General features: G+C 40.2%; 3 protein-coding genes, 1 long non-coding RNA gene and 1 pseudogene across 5 annotated transcripts in view; 1 reads left to right on the plus strand and 4 right to left on the minus strand.

The window, feature by feature from the left end:
• Positions 1-6,077: 6,077 nt before the first annotated feature.
• On the minus strand, positions 6,078-7,933 carry LOC104808272 (peptide methionine sulfoxide reductase). Its single transcript, XM_010533923.2, has 2 exons — positions 7,343-7,933; positions 6,078-6,568 (listed from the first exon to the last, which is right to left on the minus strand). The coding sequence occupies exons 1-2, from the start codon at positions 7,853-7,855 to the stop codon at positions 6,317-6,319; spliced, it is 765 nt and encodes a 254-aa protein (XP_010532225.1). The 5' UTR covers positions 7,856-7,933; the 3' UTR covers positions 6,078-6,316.
• Positions 7,934-8,205: 272 nt separating this feature from the next.
• On the plus strand, positions 8,206-9,050 carry LOC104808274. The gene is made up of 2 exons (XR_770917.2): positions 8,206-8,437; positions 8,763-9,050. It is a non-coding gene; the product is annotated as an uncharacterized LOC104808274 (long non-coding RNA).
• Positions 9,051-10,836: 1,786 nt separating this feature from the next.
• On the minus strand, positions 10,837-12,218 carry LOC104808273 (ethylene-responsive transcription factor ERF105). The gene has a single exon (XM_010533924.1). It carries the CDS (start codon positions 11,768-11,770, stop codon positions 11,042-11,044), a length of 729 nt encoding a protein of 242 aa, XP_010532226.1. The 5' UTR covers positions 11,771-12,218; the 3' UTR covers positions 10,837-11,041.
• Positions 12,219-14,845: 2,627 nt separating this feature from the next.
• On the minus strand, positions 14,846-16,467 carry LOC104808379 (annotated as a pseudogene).
• Positions 16,468-23,938: 7,471 nt separating this feature from the next.
• Positions 23,939-25,347, minus strand: part of LOC104808275 (acid phosphatase 1-like) — a 1,853-nt gene continuing 444 nt past the window's right edge. Inside the window, exons 2-4 of one of the 2 annotated variants that reach the window (XM_010533927.1) lie at positions 24,950-25,338; positions 24,537-24,746; positions 23,939-24,302 (exon numbers count right to left, since the gene is read on the minus strand). In XM_010533927.1, the coding sequence (XP_010532229.1) occupies positions 24,125-24,302; positions 24,537-24,746; positions 24,950-25,338 (777 nt within the window). In that variant the 3' untranslated portion in view covers positions 23,939-24,124. The remainder of the gene's footprint in view (positions 24,303-24,536; positions 24,747-24,949; positions 25,339-25,347) is intronic. The other variant, XM_010533926.1, reaches the window with a different exon arrangement.

The raw sequence follows: 25,347 nt of genomic DNA on the forward strand, positions 1-25,347 counted from the left end.
AAAGACGAAGCTTTGGATAAGTTTAGGGTGTACAAGTCCGAGGTTGAAATACAACTCGGGGTTAAGCTCAAGAAGCTTAGAACCGATAGGGGAGGAGAGTATTATGATCCAACATACTTTGAATCTGTAGGCGTGATTCATGAGACGACCGCTCCGTATACACCACAACAAAACGGTGTAGCGGAAAGAAAGAATAGGGTGTTGAAAGAAATGGTAAATTCCATGCTTTCTTTCTCGGGATTAAGCGAGGGTTTTTGGGGAGAAGCCATGTTAACGGCTTGCTATATTCTTAATCGAGTTCCCTCGAAAAAGAATAAAATAATCTCATATGAGCTATGTGTTGGTTGTAATTCTCTACGATGATCCGTGATATGACATTTTGACTATGTATTGATTCATTGGTTTATGAATGCATTACTTTTCCCGTTATATGATTAGCATGTTTGTTATATTACGGTAAATATCCTTGAATCATTGCAGATGATTCTAAATTCCCTGGTCAGTTATCATTGTGGGAACAATGATGAATTAAGACCAGCATGATGTGTGATAGATGATTATGATCATATGCATTAGACGCAAATCACAATCATGGGTTCTCGTTTGGAACGAGCTACTGGATGACCCGCATGAGATTGTCACATGGACATGAGTCATGACTTGAATCTCATACAGCGGTTCGTTCTTGGATCCTCAGACCTGAGATGTCTAGAGTATCTGATATGAGAAGTGACGTGTCTTGACTGCGTCAAACGTCGTCTTTAACCGGATGATCATAACGGCGTTGCTCAGATACGTTCACGAATCATATGCAGATAGTAGACATGCAATACGGGACTTGTCACCTCCTACGCAGGAGAGATGTCGCTGGGCCCCTCGTAGAAATCGGACTGTGAAAATGCGTGGCCACGCTATAGATGAATGTACATCTATTTTATCAGTCGGTTTGCCTAGACGAGTAAGCGGTTGAACTTGAAGGGTGGCTCATACCATGCCCTTGTTCAACATACGACATCGTGAGACAAAGGATCAGAACTCGAACTATTGCTGGCTTTGTTAGATCACCTCTAACTCTATTCTAGGTGGGTAGTCATGGCGTCTTGCTAGAGGCTAACCATGACTTGTGGTTCGGGAAAGGTTCCCGAAGCCACTGCCACTTCGAATGGCGCGGGGCGCCCCAGCCATTTCGGACCGTCCGTTCCAGTAGAAATGGACTGTCCGTTCCGCGATCGCCAGACCGTCCGTTCTAGATCTGGACCGGACGGTCCGGCATCTAGACCGTCCGTTCTGCGAGTAAAAACGGACCGTCCGTTCTACGTTAAAACCCAGACCGTCCGGTCCACGACCTAGACCGGACGGTCCGACTTTCGGGCAGATTTCCTATTTTCGCGTTTTAAGGGTTTTGGACAATCTTAATTAAGAGGAGAGCCGCCACAAACCCTAGAGGAAGAACCTCATACGTCCCAGATTCAGAAGAGAGCTTACGACTAGGTTATGCTACGTTTACTTGTTGCATTCTAAAGACGAAGCTTTGGATAAGTTTAGGGTGTACAAGTCCGAGGTTGAAACACAACTCGGGGTTAAGCTCAAGAAGCTTAGAACCGATAGGGGAGGGGAATATTATGATCCAACATTTTTTGAATCCGTAGGCATGATTCATGAGAGACCGCTCCGTATACACCGCAACAAAATGGTGTAGCGGAAAGAAAGAATAGGGTGTTGAAAGAAATGGTAAATTCCATGCTTTCTTTCTCGGGATTAAACGTGGGTTTTTTGGGGAGAAGCCATGTTAACGACTTGCTATATTCTTAATCGAGTTCCCTCAAAAAAGAATAAAATAACCCCATATGAGCTATGGTATAAGAGAAAACCAAATCTGAATTATTTTCGGATTTGGGGTTGTTGGGCAATAGTGAAAGTGCCGGAACCCAAACGAAAAACTTTGGGTGAACGAGGAATCGAGTGTATCTTTATAGGTTATGCTTCTCATAGCAAGGCCTATAGGTTCTATGTTATAGAACAGAACGACTATATAACCGTTCATACGGTTATAGAGTCGAGAGATGCAGTATTCGACGAGAGTCACTTTTCTTCGGTTGAAAGATAACCTCGAGCTATACCGAGTTCAAGTGATAGAGTAGTCGATCACGATGACGGACAACGTGAACCTCGTAGAGGTAAGCGTATAAGGAAAGAAAAAACCTTTGGTCCAGACTTTCACATGTACCTAGCTAGTAGAAGGTACTAATGAGTCGATCATGACTCAACTCGCTTATGTTTACAATATCGAGGGAGACCCTAGGACTTTTGATGAAGCGATGAGATCGCAGGATGTCGCATTCTGGAAAGAAGCGATAAATGATGAAATGGACTCTATCATGATCAACAACATTTGGATCTTAGTAGATTCTCCTCCAGGTTGTAAACCGATTGGTTGCAAGTGGATCTTCAAAAAGAAGATGAGAGTCGATGGAACTATCGATAAGTTCAAGGCTCGTCTAGTAGCTCAAGGATTTAGGCAAAAAGAAGGTATTGATTTCTTTGATACGTATGCACCGGTAGCTAGAATAGCTACTATAAGATTGTTGATCGCGCTTGCAGCGATAAACAATCTTGTGATCCACCAAATGGATGTCAAAACGGTATTCTTGAATGGTGATCTAGAAGAGGAGGAGGTGTATATGAAGCAACCAGAAGGTTTTATCCTATCGGGACAAGCACACAAGGTGTGCAAGTTAGTCAAATCATTGTATGGGTTAAAACAAGCACCCAAACAATGGCATTAAAAGTTTGATGATGTCGTTTTGGCTAACGGATTTCGTCTGAATCAATCAGACAAGTGTGTATATAGCAGGTTTGATAATAACGGTCATGAAGTTATCATTTGCTTATACGTGGATGACATGATCATATTCGGTACAGAATTAGAGCAAGTCAAGAAGACCAAAAACTTCTTGTCATCGAAGTTTTCGATGAAAGACTTAGGTGAGGCTGACGTTATCCTAGACATTAGGATAAAACGGGATCCAGGTTCGATAACACTATCTCAATCACATTACGTAGAGAAAGTGTTAAAACGATTTGATGTGTTTGAAAGCCCTCCGACTTCCACTCCAATGGATTGTAGCGCTAAGTTTGCCCCTAATAGTGGGGAATCGGTAGCTCAACTTGAGTACGCTAGCTAGTGTCATTGGTTGTTTAATATATGCTATGACTAGCACTCGACCCGACATAGCATACGCGATAGGGAAGTTGAGTAGATACACGAGTAACCCAAGCGTACATCATTGGAACGCTGTATGGAGAGTACTTCTGTACTTGAAAAAACAATTAATTATGGTCTACACTACACGGGTCAACCTTCGGTGTTAGAAGGATATACCGATGCGAGTTGGAACTCTAGTGAAGAGGATTATGCCTCGGTGAGTGGATGGCTTTACCTTTTAGGTGGAGCGGCGATTTCTTGGGTTTCCAAGAAACAAACTTGCATTTCGGATTCGACCATGGCGTCGGAATTTATCGCCTTAGCGGCTGCTGGGAAAGAAGCAGAATGACTTAGGAATTTGGTATTCGAAATACCGTTATGGTCTAAACCGGTATCGCCTATTGCAATACATTGTGATAGTGCTGCGACATTGGCTAAGGCATATAGCCATGTTTATAACGGAAAGTCTAGACACATCGGTTTAAGACATAGCTATGTGAATAGTCTGATTAGAGGAATGGTGGATTTTGTGCGGACCACACAAAATTTGGCGGATGCTTTCACAAAAAGTTTGCCAAGGAACGTGGTACACAAAATGTCGCAAGGGATGGGACTAGAGTCGGTTTTATAAATTGCAAGTAAAGGAATCTCAACTCAACGTCTAGTACAACGCTAGATCTTGAGTTCAATGAGTTAAATCATTTACTATGTGATTGTAGATGCTTCACGACAACACATCCCGAGGTAAGCATCTAGGTTATGCAATGTAAAGAGGATGTTTTAACTTAATGAGTCCTTTGACAAAGTGCCTAGTTGCAGGGCACGATACCATAAAGGATTCACCTATACAAGCATGAAGTGAGACCGCTTCAAGATGTTGGTGGCTCAACATCCGTGTGCTTATGAATGGATATGGACACATGGCCGTTATAGTGTCAAGGATTACAGAAAAACTTGTAGTGACTTTGTGTGTGTTTTGTACTCGGTAGCTCAATTAGGATTACTAGGTTCAATCGTTTCGACACCTATGTAATTCGAGTTTATTGTTGTACGTTACACTAAGTGGAAGTTCAATCGAAAGATACTTTCATTTATGCACAAAGTTGTGAGGATGACGGATTGTCGCTTAATTTCCATAGACAACCTACTCTAAAATGGTGGAGGATTGTTACTTATTTTAGAGTAGATTGGTGGACTTTAAAATCTCTTAAAAGATTATTGTTTCACGTGTATTACAAGTGTGGTGGAGGAGTAAAATGCTTGTAAAAGACGTGTCGTGAATTGGTAAAGTGTTAAGGATTAGTCGGAAGATATTGAAGGTAGCTCGTTTTTCCCTATGAAACAAAACTGAAAATAATGAGCGACCGCTCAAAACATGAGCGACCGCTCGGAATATGAGCGACCGTTCAAGAAAATGAGCGGGTGGCTCATTTTCTCTGACGGAAAAAATGAGCGACCGCTCGGAAAATGAGCGAGCGCTTGGAAAATGAGCGACCGATTAGGAAAATAAGCGGGTAGCTCATTTTCTCTGATAAACAAAACTGGAGAAAATGAGCGACCGCTCGGAAAATAAGCGACCGCTTGGAAAATGAGCGATCGGTTAGGAAAATGAGCGGGTAGCTCATTTTCTCTGATGAACAAAACTGGAAAATGAGCGACCGCTCGGAAAATGAGTGACCCGCCTGATTTTTCTGAGTTGTTCAAAATGAACGAAAAATCGTGTCTGTTCGGGAAAAAACTTATGATTCTTTGCACCTTTTGACTTTTGGAGTGTTAAAAAACATTCCAAAATGTTTGGACAAAAAAAACGAAAATCTAATTGATTTTTGAGAGATTTGTGAGCCTTGTTGGTGAAGAAACTTGCTACTTCTTCTCCATCTTTTACTGTTCATCTTCTTTCTCAGGTTTTTCTGTTTCGGACAACGTTTGAGGAGCAGATCAATCGTTGCTGATCTTCTTTGTATCTCTAAACGTATTCTCGGGTTTCTCCTTTGCTCGGTGGGGAGGGAATAACGTTTTAGGAAAGTGAAATCACGCCTAGAAGATTATATCCGGGTTCTTACGTTTTTATTTCGATTTCATTGATTTTGTTGTTCTTTCCCGCATCCAGACCCACATTTATACTAACATCATCTACGAGTTTTCTCCAAATGATTGGAATAAGTTTAGGACAGAGTATTAAACATATATTATGTTCGATTCGGTTGGTTAGCCATATGCATAAAAATTGGAAAAAAGATATTATAAACCACATTATATGATAATATGCGATCTCGAGAGGCATATTATCGAAGAGATTAATGGGTCATGTTATATGTTGTACGTATGCCATCTCTAGTGGCAAATTTGAGGATCGACGTAGGGTACAATTAGTTTGTTATCATAGAGAGGAAGAAACATCAACAAGACCCTATGATTCTCGATGGAAGCTCAAAACCCTCTCTGTGTTCCCTCCATTGCCACAAGTTGCATCATAACCATAATCGACCATCACGTGTTTGAATGGAATCGCTTCCTCCTCCGACATAGATCGGTTAGTCAGGAACTCCATTGGATTTGGAGCGTAGGGCTTACGCAATGGGAAATCTTCTCCTTGTCTTAACTTGATGGAAGATTATACGTTATCAGAAAATTTGATTACGTTGGGACCGAGGATTACGTTAGTTGTCTTAAATTAAAAGAACTAGGATATTGTTTCTGCAATCAACTCAATGTAGCTGCTTCAGTCTGGTCTGGAGATAGGGTAGAGCATGATGATCAATCATGGCAGTGGAGTGTTGCTTCAGTCTTCGTGTTCTCCAAGGTTATGGGAACAGCGATAATGAATACAGTTATCCATTAATCGAATATATGGTATTAGAACTGCAACAACTACAAGCAACTAGTGGACAAGACGATGTTCAAAACATCAAAGATGCATCAAATTCATATAGCATATACAGAAAAAAAAACCATCATTGGGTAAGAACACAAGACAGACGAATATATAGAGCTATAAACCAGACCGGTTTAGTGTCCCCCCATGAGACAAGAACCTGAATTTTGTTTTTTACATTTTTTTTGTGTGTAGGTACTTAAAAGGAGGATAGTTTGCGAGATGACCTTTGTGGGTTAGCCATAACATCGGATCGGATCATTGCAACCTTTCTCGGTGGATTGCCTAAACCCGAAGCGACCACCTTTGGCGAGGTACTGTTGGTGGTATTCCTCTGCTCTGTAGAATTTCTTGGCGGGAATGATCTCAGACACGATCTTCCTGTTCAAGAGCTTCTGCTGTTTCTCCATGGATTCACGGGCCAACTGTTCTTGCTCGGGTGTGTAATAGTATATGCCTGATCGATACTGGGTTCCCACATCATTCCCCTAAGCACCGGAAAAAGAAAAGAGTTTGATGAAAAGTAATACTACTAGCAATATGATAAAAGATATCAAAATCATCAATGAATATATGATACATTGATCTATGTAACATTCAAGCACACAAACACATGAGGTGATTATGAAAGAGTAGTTTAAATCAGAATCTAGACTCATAACCAAAAGTTTCCTCAGTGTTTACTGGCCATCCGAGGAAAAGAGAATAAAGGATCTAACATCCAAGCTAAAGCTTCACGTAGTTCTAACTTCAGACAGAAATTAGAGCATCACTGCCGAATTTATCAATGATGAGCAAAGCTACTACTGATACATTAATCAAATACTCAACACATCCTCCAGATAAAATCAAGATTTCCTGCAAAAGCACGCAGCAGAAGTTACCACGGATTCGTCCAGAAACAGAATCAAACCTCGGTAATGCCTCAAATCTAGCGGAGTAATTAAAAAAATGTTTTCGGGGATCATGAATCGACCCAAATCATCACCAAGTTTGATCCTTTCTGATGGAATCTGGCACTAGTGATCGAGGGTATCAAGATTGAACCAAAACGATTCTGAGACACCATGAAATTTACAGTATTCAGCTCCAATTGTCATGAATTTCACCCTAAACACCATTTCTGACATGATGAACCAAGCGCAAATGCCTCCATTCAGCTGCTGTGGAATCTCGTTGATTCCGAAATCGACCGAAAGAACACAAAATCTTTATAAACCAGAGAATGCCCAAGAATATCAAGCACATAGACACGAACTCACCTGGCGATTCAAGGTAGTGGGGTCGTGGCGAACCCATAAAACGTCAAGCAAGGTCTCGTAGCTGCATTCTTTAGGATCATATTGAACCCTAACAACCTCATTGTGGTTCGTTGTACCCGTACAAATATCCTCGTAAGTCGGGTTGTGCAATAACCCCTGACTATAGCCCACCTCGGTCTTCGTCACACCAGGGACCCTCTGGTATGCAAGCTCCACTCCCCAGAAACAACCAGCCCCGAACTGCGCGAATTGTTGTCCCGGCGCCGGAACATCGTCATCTGGGCCCTGAGCAATCGCCGCCGACGAGGGGTCGGCTGGTTGCGGACGAGTGCCTAACCCGAGTCGACTCAGGAGGTTATTCATGGGGGGTTTGTAGATGGAGATGTGTCGAGCGGTTTTGGGGAAACGGAGAGTGGTTTTGGTGGTGGAGAGAAGAGGTAAGAGAGAGGAAGTGGATTTAGAAAGAGATGCGGCGGAGATGAGCGGAGGAGAGGCGGAGACGGCGAGCATCATCGAAGGGTCGGGAAGAAGGAAGGCGTGACGTGGGAGATTGCAGACGTTGAGAAAATGTAATTTCGCAAGAAAGTAAATATGCTAAATAAATAATTGAATATCAATGCGCACTGGGGGCAGGACAAATAAATAAGTGATCGGCTATTTATTTTAAATTATTATTATCTTTTATTTGATTTTTACTATATTTAAATTATTTAATAAGTCTTTAATTTTGATATATTTTTGTTTTCCATTTGAATAATTTATATTCTATTACTATTATTCCTCTCTAGTGCTTCCATTGTCTCTTTTATAATGTTTTTATATTTATACTCCTAACATTTTATTTGCATATATCTTTTAAAAACATATTATTGACTCGGTTCTAAACATCACCACGCTTCTGTTTGACTCGGTTTTATTGCTGAAATCGGATTGTACTGGGCGGTGCTTGGCCGGGTTTTTTCAATGAGGAGCACGGGAACGGCGTTTGCTCTGCAGATACTCTGGATCGAAGCCGTGATGTTTGGAGTTGCGAGGATTCGGATTCTTTTTTCCCGCTGATCACCTCGCTGTTATGGTCCATGGAATCTTAGGGAGGTAAATTCGTGGGTTTCTGCTGTTGCTGGAGTTCTTAGACGTTGACGAAGATGAACGATCTCATCTTTGTTTAGGTCGACTGTTTGTTCGTGGGCGGCGCTAGTTTCTGTTCATTTACTTTTGGTTTATCTGGAATTCGTTGAATCTCCGGCGTGAGGCACCGCTAATTTTGGACTGGAAATGATCCGTTGGGGCTTCGCACGATTAGATTGTACTTTGTTTTCTTTGGTTGATATGCTTTGAACCTCTCCATTGTTACTGATGGAGCTTTTGTATGCGATTCGGGAAGAGAATGGTAATTTAAGCTCGTCATTTGCTTCTGCAGTACGGAGGATTGGAAGTTTGGAGCTGAGCAATTAGTCAGAAGGCTCAGCGATAACGTGTTTGTTTCACTGTAAGCAGTCCCTTTTCCTTAGTTCTTGGTGTGACATTTGCTAGTAGGAAGAGCAATGAATGTGCTAATTGTGTTTAGGATTTGGCTATCTCTGTCTTGCTTGCTGATTTGTGTTGTACTTGCATTTAGTGGATCCAATTGTAAATTATATCAGTTGTAAATCCCATTTGTTATCAACTTATGACTGCAAGAAAGTCACATGCATTATTTGCCGCGAAACTCTGTTTTCTCGCTCTTCTCTATCTCCATTGGCTGTCATCAGGATATGTTTGTAATGCTGATACTGCCAAAGACTCCCATTACCCTTAGTGTCTTATGTTTTTTGTGTTTTAAACAAGCAGAAATGTGTTTAGGTTTACTCTAGATGGTGTGGATGTAACGGGCAAGCCTCGGGCAAATGAGGGTTAAGTGTATCATGTCTCCTTATTCGCTAAAATTAGCTGATGTTCTCTGGCCAATGCAACAAGATACTCCAACGAAACATTGGATATTATCAGGTACATGAAGCAATTCAAAGAAAACCAAATACCCGCAAGATCGCCTCTGTGGCACAATATTCCTTGGTAGGGCTTGCAGCAAAAGGTATGCAATTGGTAAGTTATACAGGCCAGCTAAGCATGGAGTATGGAAAGATTCATCGGGGAACACTGGTGAAGAGACTTCAAATGGCACAATATGTGGCCTGGAGGCTATGAAACTTCATCACTGTAGCTGCACCTCATTTGGATTCTTGGGATGATACGCAGGTAACTGCATACATAGACTCGTCTAATTTACATTATTTGGCATCTTGGTCTATTCTTCTGTGAAGTTATATCTATGTGAATTTAAAATTTGAAATAAGCTTTTTTCCTTCATGTTTTTTCGACCAATATCACTTTTAACCTTTTGTACAACTACTTTCACTCAGAAGGGTTTGTGCATAAGCCTCTTCGGCCAGATCTTCAACTGAACTTATGTACTTCATCTAGATAAGGATAGAAAACAAACTGAATATGGTGATTGGGCTAGATTTCTCTGTTTGGGATTTTGGATATGATGAGATTTTGGCGAATGAATTATCCTTGTTACTACTGGGAGGATCCTCTTAACGAGAAATACCCTCATATTGTTCATGAAGAACACTGCAAACCATGTGATGCAGAGGATGCATCAGAAGGCGATAAAAACTCAGACGACATAGAAGGTAAAACTACACTTTAGGAAATCCTGTTCATTTGGTTATCTTAGTTTTGTTGTGTCTTTAAACTCTCTGCTCAAGTAATAGTCTGTCGTCTGTTCTCGGTATTTAGCATACCCATTTTGCTTCGGTTGGTCATTTATTTCATATATCGCTTCGTGGGTTTTTGAAACCTATGTGCCGATGCGATTTGCATAGAAAATGATCAGAGGCCTCTCAGTCTGTTTCGTAAAGGAGAAAGTCGATGTTAGTTATCTTCCACAGCAGCAGGCAAAGGTTTGCTGCTCATAGTGTTGTAACTTATACTGCTCTCTCTCTCCCAAAACTTATATGCATTTTTCTAACGACAATGTGACCATTACAACATCACTTATGTGGACTAGCTCATGTTGTTAATATTTTTCCCTGCTGTGTTCTTCTTTCGAGTGGGGTTTATATTTAGTATTTAGTGTAACCAAAGCGTAAGTCGAAGCTTGATAATGGGCTCTATGGTGTTTGGCTTTGTGCAGGCTAAAAATGAAACAATGCATGTAGAAGGAGCCAATGTCGTACAACGCATGATCATTTCCTCACTTGAAATCGGAGGTACAACTCACACATTGCCCACAAGTCCATTACACTTTTAGATAGATAAGCCCAAAATTTTCATGTTTGATTGTTTCTTCTCGTATAATATAAATCTGTATGCATTATGGAATGGAAATGATCCCCGAATTCTTGTGATTGCAGGTAGGAAGGCGTCGATTAATAAGTGACCCAATCAAACGAGAAACGGGTCTTAGCAACTGAGGATTTTTTGTTACCAAATTAGTATACTCACCGGTGTGGAAGATTCAAGATCTCATTCATTAAGACGAATTAAACGGATACAATTAATGTACAATAGGCTAATCTATAAGCTTATGAACAGCTACAAAAAAAAAGAAGCCACCAACTTGTGTTGTGATAGTGACTCTTATCATTATTTCTTTTCTATATCTCCTTTTTGTTTTGATGTATTCCCATTGTTTATCGTCTTCCCTTGTGAAGCTCAGGTAACCACAATTTGGGAGTACCCACGAGATGGATGAGGAGATAACGGAGGCACCGTCAAGAATCCCATCCCTTTGTCATCTCCTCCGTCCCAAAACTCCATCCATCTTGACGGCGTTAATGGACAAACTTGAACTTCATCTGCGTCTGTCTTCACTGCCTTGCGGGCCGAGGTATCGTTGCTCTCCAAGTTCTCTTCTTTGCGTACTTCTCTCTTCCTCTTCCTTACAATACAGTGATCACTTCCATCGTTGTTGTCTGCATTCCAATGCTTGCCTGCTTCAAGAGGGAAGTTGAGGATTGCTTTGCTCCCACGTAACCTAAAAGCAGCTCTGTCGTAAGCTCTTGCAGCTTCAATGGCAGTGTCGAAAGTCCCTAACCAGACTCGGGCTCCTTTCTTGTTTGGATCCCTAATCTCTGCCGCGTATTTCCCCCATGGACGACGCCTCACGCCTCTGTAATGCCTCTCCTCATGACGATCATGTTGGTGATTGCTCATCATCACAATGTTGTTATCATCATCATCATCACTAGGCATCGGTGAAGTACTTGCCGTAGTAGTAACTGACATGCTCAAGACAGGCGGCACTAACGTGGAAGATGGTTCCGGTATGACGGCGGAGGTGAGGTGGTGGAGGCTGGCGAAGAAGGTCTCGGCGGAGGAAAAATCTGACAAGAGGTGTTGTCTTATGAGCTCCAGGGCTGATTGTTCTCGGCCATTCGCCATGTCGGAATCCAAATCGGACTGGACTCGGAGTGTGTTTTGGTCTGTCTGAAGCTTGGAGAGAAGATCAAGATTCTGATTCTTGATCTTTTTTGAGGAGGAAGAGAGATTGGATCAAGGAAGCTGTTCAAGTGTGGGAGATGAAGAGATGTGTGTTGTGTGATATATATACACACAAAAGGGTTGGGAAGTAGCGAGAGATGTTTCGTAGTCACCCTGCTTCGTGGAAGCAGTTGGAGTGTGGCAAGTGGACTCTTTTCTGTTTTGTATTTTTTGTGTTCTTTATCTTCTTTTTTTTGTCTTTTTCTGCAATGTGGTCATTAGTTTTATTTTATGCGTTTTTAAAAAAAAATATATATATTCATAGATGTAATTCCGGGCAGTTTCTTCTGCTGCTGAGAGGGTCCTTTTGTCATCTCTGAGTAATAAAATAAAATGGCGTTTGGTATGGCGTGAGGGGATTCATCAATGGACTAACATTTTTGGTCAATTTGTAGAATGAAAAACACCAGTCCTATAATATACTTAATCTCTGTAAATTTGGTTTCTTGTGTTTATGTGTATATATTACTATATCTTGAACATGAACAATATAAAACTTCTATATAATTGGTATCCATATAATAGTTTCTTTCTTAAAATGGTACCCGCGTGTGTAATAATAATAGACCCAATAGTTTGGGTGAGTGGTCAACAGGTGGATATAAAACATTCAGAGGTTGACGGTTCGATACCTGGTTGGAGAGAGATTTTCACATGGACGGCTCTGAATCCTCTGTGAAAATCTCTCTCCAACTGTGATGTAGTTAAGTTAAAAGAAATAGGAAAATGGAATATAAATGCATATCATATAATTGGTACCCATATAATAGTTTCTTTCTAGAGTTCTTTTTATCATACGGAATAATATTTTTTTGTAATCGGATATTCTATACTAAAATACCGATTAATCTCCAGATTTAGAGATAAAAAAAAATCAGGTGAATATCCTTTCTCATATTTGAGTTTCAACTATAATAATAGTTTTTGTGTTTGCAACCATAGTTATATATTAATTAGTAGCTTTAAAATATTATATTTAAATGCATTCATTAGCCAAAATAAAGATATTATATTTAATGATTATAGAACATAATATCTCAAGTAATTACTAGTCTATGTCTAACATCAAAGATATATATGATATGGAGCTACCAATTTTTTTTTAACGGCTATATAAAGATATTCTCAATTTGGTTCAATGTATCAACTTCAACATGAGCAATAAAAAAATTAAATTCCAAAGGATATTTACATTCGGAAAGAAAGACCAAAGTAAAAGGCACGTGCGTTTGAATTCTTCTGTCCTTAAATTTTCCCAGATGGACTTTAGATTACATAACTTTTCTCATATAGAATTGTATTTCCTGCTCTCAAACACAATACATCATAAATGATTTTTTATTCCAATTTAGATATATAAAATTAAACATTATAAAATAAATAGATAATCGTTTCATATTCAAATCAAATTTGATTTTCAATTAATTGAATACAGTTTTTTTATAAAAAAAAATCAAATCCGTATGAAATAAAAAAACAATATAAAAATAATATACATTAACGTAGAAAAGTCAAAAAAATAAAAGTGAAGCAAATGTTTGCCCCGAAATTCAGAAACCGAAGTCAAGGTCTTTTGACCACGAGCGTTGAATCTTTGACTTTCAAGTTTCAATGTCAAGCAAACTTTCTTTGGGCCTTGTAGAGTATTATGGGTCTTATGGGCTCGGCCCAATATGGTCTACTATAATATTTACACAAAAAAAGTACGTGCATTGTTTTTTCCTCTGCCTATGCATGTACGTTCATTCATACAATGATACAAATACCAGAAAATCTATACATACTGAGAAATAAAAGTCTTTTTAAAAAAAAACAAAAATTATGCGAAACTGAGATATAACTTAACTTGATAATGTAATAATTTTGTTTACCTGAATACGAGATCATAAATCGTTAGATGGAGTAGATCGTAAAGCGTGGAGAGGGGCATTCACCTGGACTTTCCCGGTCTTCTGGGAGATGTAATCGGGTCAAAAACCCGGTGAACTTACGGATTATCAAAAAAAAAAAAAAATCGTTAGAGACTAGGGTTTTAGTGTATTGATCGAGCTTCTTCTATCCCCCGAGCGATTCCATATACATTTTCGTAAGTGGGTCAAAGGGAAGGCTCGATTGGTGCTCTGTTGTTAATAATCGAATGCATTTAAATATACAATATATTTTTTCTTTTATTAAAATTCCTAATTCTTATCCTAAAAATAGATAAACGCAAGTCCAAATAGAAAACACAACGATATCTAAAATCTATACGAATTGAAACTCATTGTGACAGTTGGTGTTAAGATGAGAGTGGAAGTGATCGCCGGTGTAGATGGTATGCACAATGAGCAACTCCCGAGTAGCGCTAGGCTAGAGGATACATGAACGAATCGAATATACCGTAATGAGAGAGATTCGAAGATTGTATACAATATGAGACTATACGGTCTAAGATAACATAAAAAAAATTAGTTGGATTAATCATATCAATAAGTTGCACATATCTTTTTGATAGACTATCGCGAGAGAACTCTAAAGTTAATCGTGCTAGAGCAATCTTAGTATGGTTGATCTAGTGGAAAGTATTTCGGTATGCGTACAAGTGAGAATAAAATACGTAGGAAAGTTTTTATTGGTGTGTAAGAGCACTTTCGACGTTCATAACAGTCGTGGGGCGTTACACTCATCATACTTTCCAATTATTCTCTGAATAGTACTAAATTTGCTCTAGATTTTTATACCAAAAAAAAATTATCGTTTCTGTTTGGCCCATAAGCAGTAGATATCATCATCATGCCTCTTCCTAGGTTTCAGTTGTCTTCATGTTCTTTCTCCTTCTGCGAGTTTGGAAGCTGTGTATATGTGTTCTAATGGCAGCTAAAAAGAATCTAAAAATTTTATAGGAAACCAAACTGGTACAAAAGGATGAAACATTACATGCCATTATTATTAATTATCAGAAAAGCTTAAAAAAGAAATATATGTCACATCGAAAGACTCCAGGCGGTGATTGGCCTCATCGATCAATGGCGTAGGACAGGAACAAGTTCAAGAGGCACTTTCTTGATAACTGTAAGAGTACCAGCTTCTTCAAGATCGATGTCTGTCGCTTCCATCCCTCGAGGCAGTTTCCAGTCGAAGAAGTAGAGCAAGTTCACTAATGCCCACTCCACGTTGGCCATTCCCAGATTCATACCAGGACACATCCTTCTACCAGATCCAAACGACAACAACTGGAAGTGTTGTCCCTTGTTATCTATCGGGTTATCGATGAACCTGTCGGGATTGAACTCGTCAGGGTTTGTCCAATACTTGGGATCTCGTCCGATTGCCCACGTGTTGATCTGAAGGCGAGTATTTGCCGGAATATCATAGCCTTGAATCTTGATCTGAGACATTGTTTCTCTCGGAAGTAACATTGGAGCTGGTGGGTGTAATCTTAGTGTTTCCTTTATTACAAGCTTTAAGTAATGTACTTTATCCACATCTTCTTGTGTGATCATCTCCTTGTTGTCGCCTATACATTTTCGGATCTCGTCTTGAACTTTCTTCATGAGGGCTGGTTTCCTCGCAAGTTCTGTCATCACCCATATCATGGTGATGGCACTTGTGTCTATGCCCGCCAGAAACAGATTCTGAGAACAAAGGCAAGCAGAAAACGAGATAAAGTTTGGAACTTTATGATATAAGATATGCATTTTCATGTCCAAAACATTATGCTTACCACTGAAACCGCCTTGACATTTAACTCAGAGAAGCTGGAAGATCCGTCTTTGCCATGATTTTGAACCATCTCTAACATAGCATCAATGACATCTCTCCGATCTTCTGTTGATCGTTCAAGTTTCAGATGCTCGTCGATCACTTTCTGGAAAAATGTGTTCATCTCGACGAAGATTTCTTCCATTCTCTGATGCTGCCCTTTCAACCAGTCAATCATCCAACCGACGCCGCCGGGAAAGAAATCAGAGTAACTCAAGCTTGCGAAAACTGTCTCTGCCTCGAAGATAAGATCTTCCATCCTGTCCTTATCGATGATCTTGCTCTTGTGGAAATCCTGTCCGAATGCGGGAATATGATATTGGCTGAATACCACAAAAGGGTTTTGCTCAAATTCACCGGAGATTGCTTCAAAGCCGATTCAGTCAGTTCCTTGACCAATAAGTTACACCCCTCCTCTCTGATGCCCATGAAAGACTGCACCTTTTTCACGCTGAAAACCTCACGGACCGCGAGCTTTCGCCTCACTCTCCACCCTTTCCCGTAAGGCGAGACACCGATGTCTCGGTAACCATGGGAGAGTTTTCGCGTCCCGAAAAGCTTAGGTCGAGTGCAACACTCCAAATCATGGGTCTTGAGAACTGCTTCAGCCCCTTCGCTCGACGAGATCACCACCACTGGTGCAAACCCTAATCTGAGAAGCATGACGGGGCCATATTTCTTGGAGAGCACCGCAAGAGATCTGTGGGGTAAATCTGTTTCTCCGAGCTGATGCAAGTTTCCGATGACCGGAAGCTGAGGAGGGTTGGGAGGAAGCTTCAGTTTGAACTGCTTGATCTTCTTTATGAAGAATAATGACAAGAGAGTAGGGAGCAGAAGCCAGAGGAAAGAGAGAATGATCGCCATTTTTGTTTATCTCTTCTGTCTGTTTTGTGATCTTTTGAAGAAATGAGTTCGCTGTTTTATAGAGTTTCAGACACTGAAATCTTTTGGAGCACATGTTCAATGTGTCCGAAATAAAAAGTAAGATTTTTTTTCCGTTTTCCCTCTTCTCTTTTGAATTCGACAGCTTAGAAAAACTATGTCCTCGAGTTGATGGCTTGATCGGTTAGAACCGTAGAAGTTTCTGATTTTTCTTAGATTTTTTTTTAAATGTGAATAGATATTTTAGTTCGGGGTTATGTTGACTTCTGAATTGAATTTTTATTATCTTAAAATACCAGTGTAAATTTTTTTTAATTTTTTAGAATTATTTTGAATTTAATTAATTTTATTTTAAAAATATAGATTTTAAAAATTTTGATCTTTTTTATAATTACAGTTTACCTACTCAGAAATTAAAAGCACATCTGAAAAATATCTAATAAAATAAAGTTTTTAGGTTTATGAATCAAATTGTGATTAGTACATTTAATTTTTAAATGAGTCAAATTGTTTTTAATCAATTTTCTAAAAATACATTAATCTTTCGAATAAATTCGCTTACTACAGTCATTTTAGTTTATTTTACATCTCATTTAGATGATAGTTATAATTAAAATCTTAAAAAAATGATAATTATAACTAAACAATGATCTAAAATTACGGTTCAATTATTAAAAAAATCAAAATCTACACATTTATAATCCGTACCCGATCAGAACTTACTTGTTTCAAGATTGTAATGGTAATGGATCTTGAAGCAATTTACAAGATTTAGAGATTTAAAATTTAATGATTTTTCTCAGAGTTTTGTTTAAATTAAAAGAAATGAAATTTCAAAGTCATTTTTTTATAAAAAAAAAAAAGGTTGCATATCATTCAAGATTTCGATTCAGTTATTAGTAAATAAATCTTTAAACGATTGAACTCAACCAATAAAACTGAATCTTTATATACACTTAAAAAATGTGTTAAATGACACAAGATCTCTCTTTATATAAATATATTATTTTATTTGCATGTATCATTAATTATTCAATTGAAATATTCAATTCAATATAAAGACACTTCTAGAAGAAAAGAAAAAAAGAAGCAGCCGTTCTGCTGAGAAATTAAAAACATGAGGGCCCTTTTTCGGACTGCTAAACTCAAGTGGGTTATGAAAATTAAATTTAAATTATCCCAATAAATTTTCTTGGATCAATTTGATGAGTTGGTTCACAGTGACCAACCCAATGACGTATAGAAAATTACATAGCGACCGATAAAAAAAAATACACGGCGGTGACAGTTATAGAATTTGGAATTCAGAAAATCATAGATTTTATTATAAATTTGTGAAATATTTTTTTTTATATTTTATTGATAATATATGTTATTTATAAATAGAAAAACAAATATACTAATACAATATATTATTTACGTGGGCAATCTCTCACCAAATAATATCGTAAAAGGTCCAACACACGGAGATAAATTTTTTTTTTACAGAGATAAATATTTTATATTCATATGATCGTCATGACTTTAGAACAAAAAGGGTAAGAAAAGTCAGCGTAAAATGGATGAATTTATGATACCCTCTTTGATGCCGACTAATTTATTATTTTTAAAAATTACGATGATTATATTTGTCCAAGAGGTTTTGGATTTTGGAGTTTTTGGATAATGCGATCGAATTCGTGCTCGTAAAATTTTCATTTCTGATTTTGATAAAGTGTAGAATGTATTTATGAATAATATTTCCTAGAAGACAATTATTTTGTGAGATAGAACCTTATTTGAGTTGAGCTAAAATCCATTCAATTAATATTCTTATTCTCTAGATAATTGTCCCATATTCGATATAACTCATATCATATGAAAACTTCAAAACCCTCTAATAGGTGTATTATCAAGTATAGATTATGGCTATCCGACCCTTGAATATTATGTCTTTATTGTCGCCGAATCCATATTCATTCATTACATCGATAGACTTACGAAACCCTTATTTTCCAATTTTAATCCACTGATTTTTGTGGCCGTGACACTCACGCGCTAAGAGTGCGCGTGTTGTGTTACCTTGGATTTCTAGTGTAATGTCAATAGAACCCGAAACCCAAAACCCGGCCTGAAATCCGCCCGAAAAATTAAGGGTTTGGACCTAATAATATAGATCCGATAAATAAATGGGCGGACCATTTTTTACCCCTTGTAATCACATGAACAATCAGTGTGATGCTTATTTTCTAGCAAATCTCACGAAGAACGCCTTTGGTTCACAGACAAGGAGTCCGGTTTTTCAGGGAATTTCTTGTTCACCCCCTCTGCGGGCACAACACAAGACCTCTGTTTCAAAGAGAAGGTACACACAGTGTTCTTTTAATCCCAGAATTCTTCATCTCAAGGCATCTGGGGATTGTTTTTCAACTTATGCTGCTGGTTACCGTTATAGTTGGCGCTCCTCTGCTCTGCAACCCACCGTTGCTCTCTGTTCCGTCTATATGTACATGACTGTGTATAGCTAGTTTGTTACGGTGAATATTCTTTCTGTTTTACACCATTTTTGCATTTCTAGGTTGTTAGAGCATTTCATTTGCTGTATAAATACCCTTGTAATTCTTCCTTAGTAAATGAGAGAAGCATTTTTCAATCCTTCGAAATTCCTTTCTCCTCAAATTTCCTCTGAAGTTAATATGGTATCAGAGAGATAATTTTTTCTCTCCTGGTTTTTTTTTTCTCCCGTCTTCTTCTCTTTCGATCCTATTTCTGGGATTCTGTTCTCTCTCATGGCGTCTTCTGATTCTGACCATGAATCTACTCTTCCGGATGCTGGTCCTCCTGCTTCTCTCGACCCGTATTCCAATCCTCTCTACCTCCATGCTGCGGATTCTTCGAGCCTCACCCTGGTGACAGACAAACTTGTTGATGAGTCAAACTACAACATCTGGGCGACATCCATCATTCAAATACTCATTGCGAAGAATAAATTAGGCTTCATCATGGGTACTATCCCTCCACCCCCTGAATCTAGTGCTGATTATGGTGCTTGGCTGAGATGTAATGCTCTGGTTGGAACCTAGATTAATAACTCGGTTACTGCTGAAGTTAAAACTTCAATCATCTACATCCATGATGTTCGAAAGAAATGGCTCACTTTAGAAACTCGTTACAAACAGAAGAATTCTTCCAAGATATTCCACATAGAACATCAAATCGAGTTGTTACAACAAGGATCTCTGGACCTCAATACTTTTTTCACTAAGCTTAACAATCTCTGGGAAGAGTTGAAGATGCATGATCCTGTACCCGTTTGTAATTGTGGCAACTGTTCTTGTGATTCTGCTGATCGGTTAACTGAATATCTGGATAAGAAGAATGTTGTTCGTTTTTAATGAAGCTCAATGAGTCCTTTCATCTAGCTCGTCGCCAGATCCTCATGTTGGATCCACTTCCTGACATTTCCAAAGTTTTTAGTATGATCACTCAAGAGGATCATCAACGGTTGGCTCTACCCATGATTTCGGATCCCGTGGCCTTCCAAGCTGCTGCTGGTTTTAAGCAACGGTTTGTTCGTTCTTCTAAGTCTCGGCCCTACTGTACCCACTGTGGTATGCAAGGCCACACGGTTGCTCGCTGTTATCAGATTCATGGCTACCCCCCTGGATCGCGCTCCTCTAAACCCGGTCTGCTCCCTACACCTGGCAAGCAAAACTCTGATCAGAAACATGCTGCTGTCAACTTGGTTGGTGTGAACACTCCTACGACGCCGCAACATGTCTCTGGTTCTTCTCCCATGGCACAAGCTCAGGTCCTCTTCGATCGTTTTCAGACTCAGCTTAAGGAGCTTGGTGGTTTTGCCTCCGATTCAAATGTTGCAGCTGACCCCACCCCCTCTTCTCCTTCACCAGGTACCTATTTTCCTGATTATTTTGTTTCCTCTCTCATTCACCCTGTTTCACATTCTCGACATATATGGGTTATGGATACCGGGGCAAGTAGTCACATATGTTGCGATTCTCGATTGTTTTCTGAATTACATACCATCTCACCTGTTCATATCACCTTACCAAATGGCACCTCAATTTCTGTCACTCAGTCTGGTAAGATTCTTCTTTCTCCTTTAATCACCCTTCACCCTGTCTTATACGTTCCCTCTTTCCACTTTAATTTGTTGAGTGTCAGTGCATTAACGAGATCTACTCCTTTTGTTGTCTCTTTTTCTCGTGATTCTTATACCATCCAGGACCCTACTCGGGCCTTGATGATTGGGAAGGGTAACCTACACCAAAATCTCTACCTATTCAATGTGCATGGATCTTCTTCCTCTATTTCTTCGTCTGGTCTGTGCACTGCCATTTCCTCCTCAGCATCACTTGATCTGTGGCACATCCGCCTGGGTCACCCATCGTATCTCCGTGTCCAAGCCCTTGGAAAATCATCCCAGCTTCACTTCACACCCTCCAAAGAGCACTTACCTCCTTGCTCCATCTGTCCACTCGCCAAACAACGGAAGCTTCCCTTCCCTGATTCTGGGAAGCTATCTTCAGCACCCTTTCAGCTGGTTCATCTCGACATATGGGGTCCTTTTCACGTTTGTTCTGTGTCTGGACATCGTTACTTCCTGTCTATAGTCGATGATTGTTCTAGGGTGACTTGGGTTTACCTACTTAAAAATAAAAGTGATGCTCTTACTCTTTTTCCTCAGTTTCTGCAGCATGTGTCTCTCCAATATGGAGCTGTCGTTAAATCTTTTCGATCTGACAATGCTCATGAACTAGCTTTTCCTTCTCTGGTATCTGATAAGGGTCTGGTCCACTTTCGTTCGTGCCCCTACACCCCTCAGCAAAACTCCGTTGTTGAGAGGAAGCACCAACACATCTTGAATGTGGCCAGATCCCTCCTTTTTCAATCCAATCTACCATTATCATACTGGACTGAGTGCATTCAAACAGCTGTTTACCTAATCAATCGTATTCCCACTCCTCTTTTGGCCAATCGATCTCCCTTTGAGGTTCTTACCAGTATCAAGCCTTCCTATGCCCATTTAAAAGCATTTGGTTGCCTGTGTTATGTCTCTTCTAACCCGAGACATACTCACAAGTTTTCTCCTCGAGCAACCCCTCATGTTTTTATTGGTTATCCACCTGGTATGAAGGGATAAAAGGTATTGAATCTTACCACTAATGTGGTCTCTGTCTCTCGTAATGTCATATTTCATGAGTCAGTTTTTCCCTTTTCTAAACTTGAGATACCTTCCTCTACCATCGAGTTTTTCCCGACAACGCCCTCTTCTTATTTTTTATTTGAGTCTCCTCCTCCTGCTCCTATTTTACCTCCTGCTCAACCTAGTCTCTCTTCAGATCCTTCTCCCTCACCACCTCCCTCAGATAACAATCGGAGATCGCAACGTAGGACAAACGCCCCCAGTTACCTCTCGGACTATCACTGTTACTATCTTAATCATCACTCTCCTCCACCTATAACAGCCTCTGTTTCTTATCCTCTTTGTTCTGTTCTTTCTTATACCTCTCTTCATCCTTCTTTTCGCCAATTTTCCCTTTCTATCACCACACACCCTGAACCTCGCTCATACAAGCAGGCTGCAACATCTGATACATGGCAAACTGCTATGCTTCACGAGCTCGATGCTCTGATTCGCAATGGGACCTGGGATATCTGTCCCCTTCCACCTGATAAGGTTCCTATAGGGTGCAAGTGGGTCTATAAGGTGAAATATTTGGCTGATGGTTCTGTTGACAAACATAAGGCCCGATTGGTTGCCAAGGGTTACTCGCAGCTAGAGGGCATAGATTTTCTGGATACCTTCAGCCCTGTGGCCAAAATGACAACCGTCCGGATTTTGCTTGCTCTTGCGGCTTCACAAAACTGGTTTTTACACCAGTTAGATGTGTCAAATGCCTTCTTGCATGGTGATCTTTCTGAGGAGATTTACATGAAGCTTCCTCCTGGATATGCCGAACTCAAGGGGGAGTCCATTCCCACGAACTCTGTTTGTCGACTGCGCAAGTCTCTGTATGGGTTGAAACAAGCTTCTCGTCAATGGAACATCAAACTCTCCGAGGTTCTGTTTTCTGGAGGTTTCTCGCAATCTCACTCTGACAATTCTTTGTTTTTCAAACATCAGGGATCAGATTTTTGTGCCGTATTGGTATATGTTGATGATTTGATGATTACTGGCAACAGTTCGGAACTAATCACTGCAGCAAAAGTCTTTCTCTGCTCGCATTTCTCGATGAAGGATTTGGGTACTCTGCGATATTTCCTCGGTCTTGAAATAGCACGTTCTGGTCGAGGAATTCACATTTGCCAGAGGAAGTATGCCCTGGAACTTTTAGAGGAATTTGGCATGTTGGCGTGCAAACCCAGCTCTTCTCCTATGGATCCCAAATCTAAACTAGCTGCTGATTCTGGGGAGCTTCTACCTAATGCTAAGATGTATCGCCAGTTGGTGGGGAAACTTATCTACCTTTCAGTGACTCGGCCAGACATCTCTTTCCCTGTCCAGAAGCTCAGCCAGTTTATGTCTGCCCCACGAACAGCTCACCTCGATGCTGCTTATCGACTTCTTCGATACATCAAAAGTGCACCTTCGCAGGGTCTACTCTTCTCTTCTGCACCTTCAATTCGATTGAGTGGCTACACAGACGCTGACTGGGCAGGATGCGCTGATACTCGAAAGTCCATATCTGGCTTTTGTATGTTTCTCGGGGACTCATTGATTAGCTGGAAGTCCAAGAAGCAGAAGACAGTTTCTCGTAGCAGTGCAGAGTCAGAATATCGAGCCATGGCTCAAGCTACCTCTGAACTTCTTTGGATATCAGCCTTATTGAAGGAGCTACAGATTCGGGTTCCTGAACCAGTTACTCTGTTTTCGGACAGCCAGTCGGCCATACAAATCGCCAATAATCCCGTGTTTCATGAGCGCACGAAACACATAGAAATTGACTGCCATTTCATTCGGGATCACCTTAAGAGCGGTTTTCTTCGGCCTTTACATGTTCATTCACGAGATCAACTTGCTGACTTGTTTACTAAGGCTGTCGCAGGGGATCTGTTTCATCATCTTTTATCCAAGATGGGAATACACAATGTGTTTTCTCCATCTTGAGGGGGAGTTTCAACTTATGCTGCTGGTTACCGTTATAGTTGGCGCTCCTCTGCTCTGCAACCCACCGTTGCTCTCTGTTCCGTCTATATGTACATGACTGTGTATAGCTAGTTTGTTACGGTGAATATTCTTTCTGTTTTACACCATTTTTGCATTTCTAGGTTGTTAGAGCATTTCATTTGCTGTATAAATACCCTTGTAATTCTTCCTTAGTAAATGAGAGAAGCATTTTTCAATCCTTCGAAATTCCTTTCTCCTCAAATTTCCTCTGAAGTTAATATTGTTGCATGCCCTTGGATGATGATGTTGTGTAACTTCTTCCCCAAGGAAGCAGATTATGTATGAAACATTCAACATCATCACACACCAATAAAATAATCAATCGTCATCATCCACAGAACGATGAGGACTTGTGAACAGATTCACTTGCACTCATCGTTACTTGTATTCCAAGGCAACAGAACTGCAAAAAAACACACTCGACTGCCCTGCAAGTTTTTATCTACGCCTGAGACAATAGCTTAGGGGATGTAATACATTGGATTTGGAAGTTTGAAGGAACGTTGAGACATGGAGGAACCCAGCAAATCACTCCACTGATCACCTGAGTTGCCTCTGATTCTGTATCCCTCTTTCACCATCTCTTCCCTCTTCTCCGATTTGTACTCCGTCGCGGTTTTCCCTTTCTCTTCCGAAGATCTGCGTATTGCATTTTGCCAGATATCAGAATGAAAACGGAAGCAAGTAGTGACCCTCTTATCAGAATCGATTTCCCGGTTAAAAGAACCTCTAAAGATCAAAGCTTTGCATGCATTAGTTCTTAAAGTCAAGATTTACACAATCCAAGCATATAACTGATTCTTACGGTTTTGGTAGTTCAGACACAGAAATCAAAGAGCTACATAGATGAAGGAATGTGGTATATATGCTCACCTCAAGATAAGCTTGTCCCAGTTCTGAAACCCGGCATTTATCAAGTTCTCAACAGTGACAAGCCGGTGGCTTTCGCTGCGTCCTGTGAGCAAGAAAACTTTGTACCCCAAATCTATAACCTTTTGGTAAAGTTTCAAGCTTGGTGCGATGGCTGGTGCAACTCCCTTCTCCACCCACTTATCAAACTCCAAATGATCAAAAACTTCCATCCTGCAAAAATTCCCCAAAACAGAAATCTCACAATCACCAAATGCAGCATCAATTAATCCAGTAAAAGAACACACAAATTGTCACGAATTCTTGTCAATATCCACAAATCTTAAAGGAGTGGAGCGTAAAACCAATGATGGAAGATTCGACAAAAGAAGTCTAAAACCATAGAACTAGACGAAAGGACAAAATCCGATATGTACCCATATCCGTGTTCGATGTAATATGGAAGATTCGACAAGAGGGTCTCATCGATATCGAAGACCCAAATATCCTTCCCGTCGCCGCTCAGATCGACGCTGCTTGCGTAAAACCCAGCCTCGTCGGATACCCTCTCGAGGTCGATGACGTAAGCCCTACCCATCACGTAATCCTTCACATAATCGGCGCATTCCGCCGGAACGGTTTTCCACGGCGCCAGATTGTTCGTCTCCGCCGCGAATCTCCAGCTCGTGCAACGCAAATTGGTCTCGTCATCGAGTTCCTTGATCCGGGTCTCGATGTTCGCCGGGTACTCAAGGATCAACGGCCGCGGCAAGAGGTAAGAGCTGAATGAGTCGTCAGAAAACGCGAGAGAAAACAAGGGAAAGAGTCGACAGTT

The sequence above is a fragment of the Tarenaya hassleriana genome, unplaced genomic scaffold (assembly GCF_000463585.1).
Source record: "Tarenaya hassleriana unplaced genomic scaffold, ASM46358v1 Cleome14, whole genome shotgun sequence".
NCBI classification, from domain to species: domain Eukaryota; kingdom Viridiplantae; phylum Streptophyta; class Magnoliopsida; order Brassicales; family Cleomaceae; genus Tarenaya; species Tarenaya hassleriana.

Bases quoted from the DNA above. Each gene is read 5' to 3' on its own strand.
- LOC104808272 (XM_010533923.2), bottom strand. From the start codon at position 7,855: ATGATGCTCGCCGTCTCCGCCTCTCCTCCGCTCATCTCCGCCGCATCT. The intron at 6,569-7,342 runs GTGAGTTCGTGT...TCCGGTGCTTAG, and splicing joins CCACTACCTTGAATCGCCAG to GGGAATGATGTGGGAACCCA.
- LOC104808273 (XM_010533924.1), bottom strand. From the start codon at position 11,770: ATGGCGAATGGCCGAGAACAATCAGCCCTGGAGCTCATAAGACAACAC.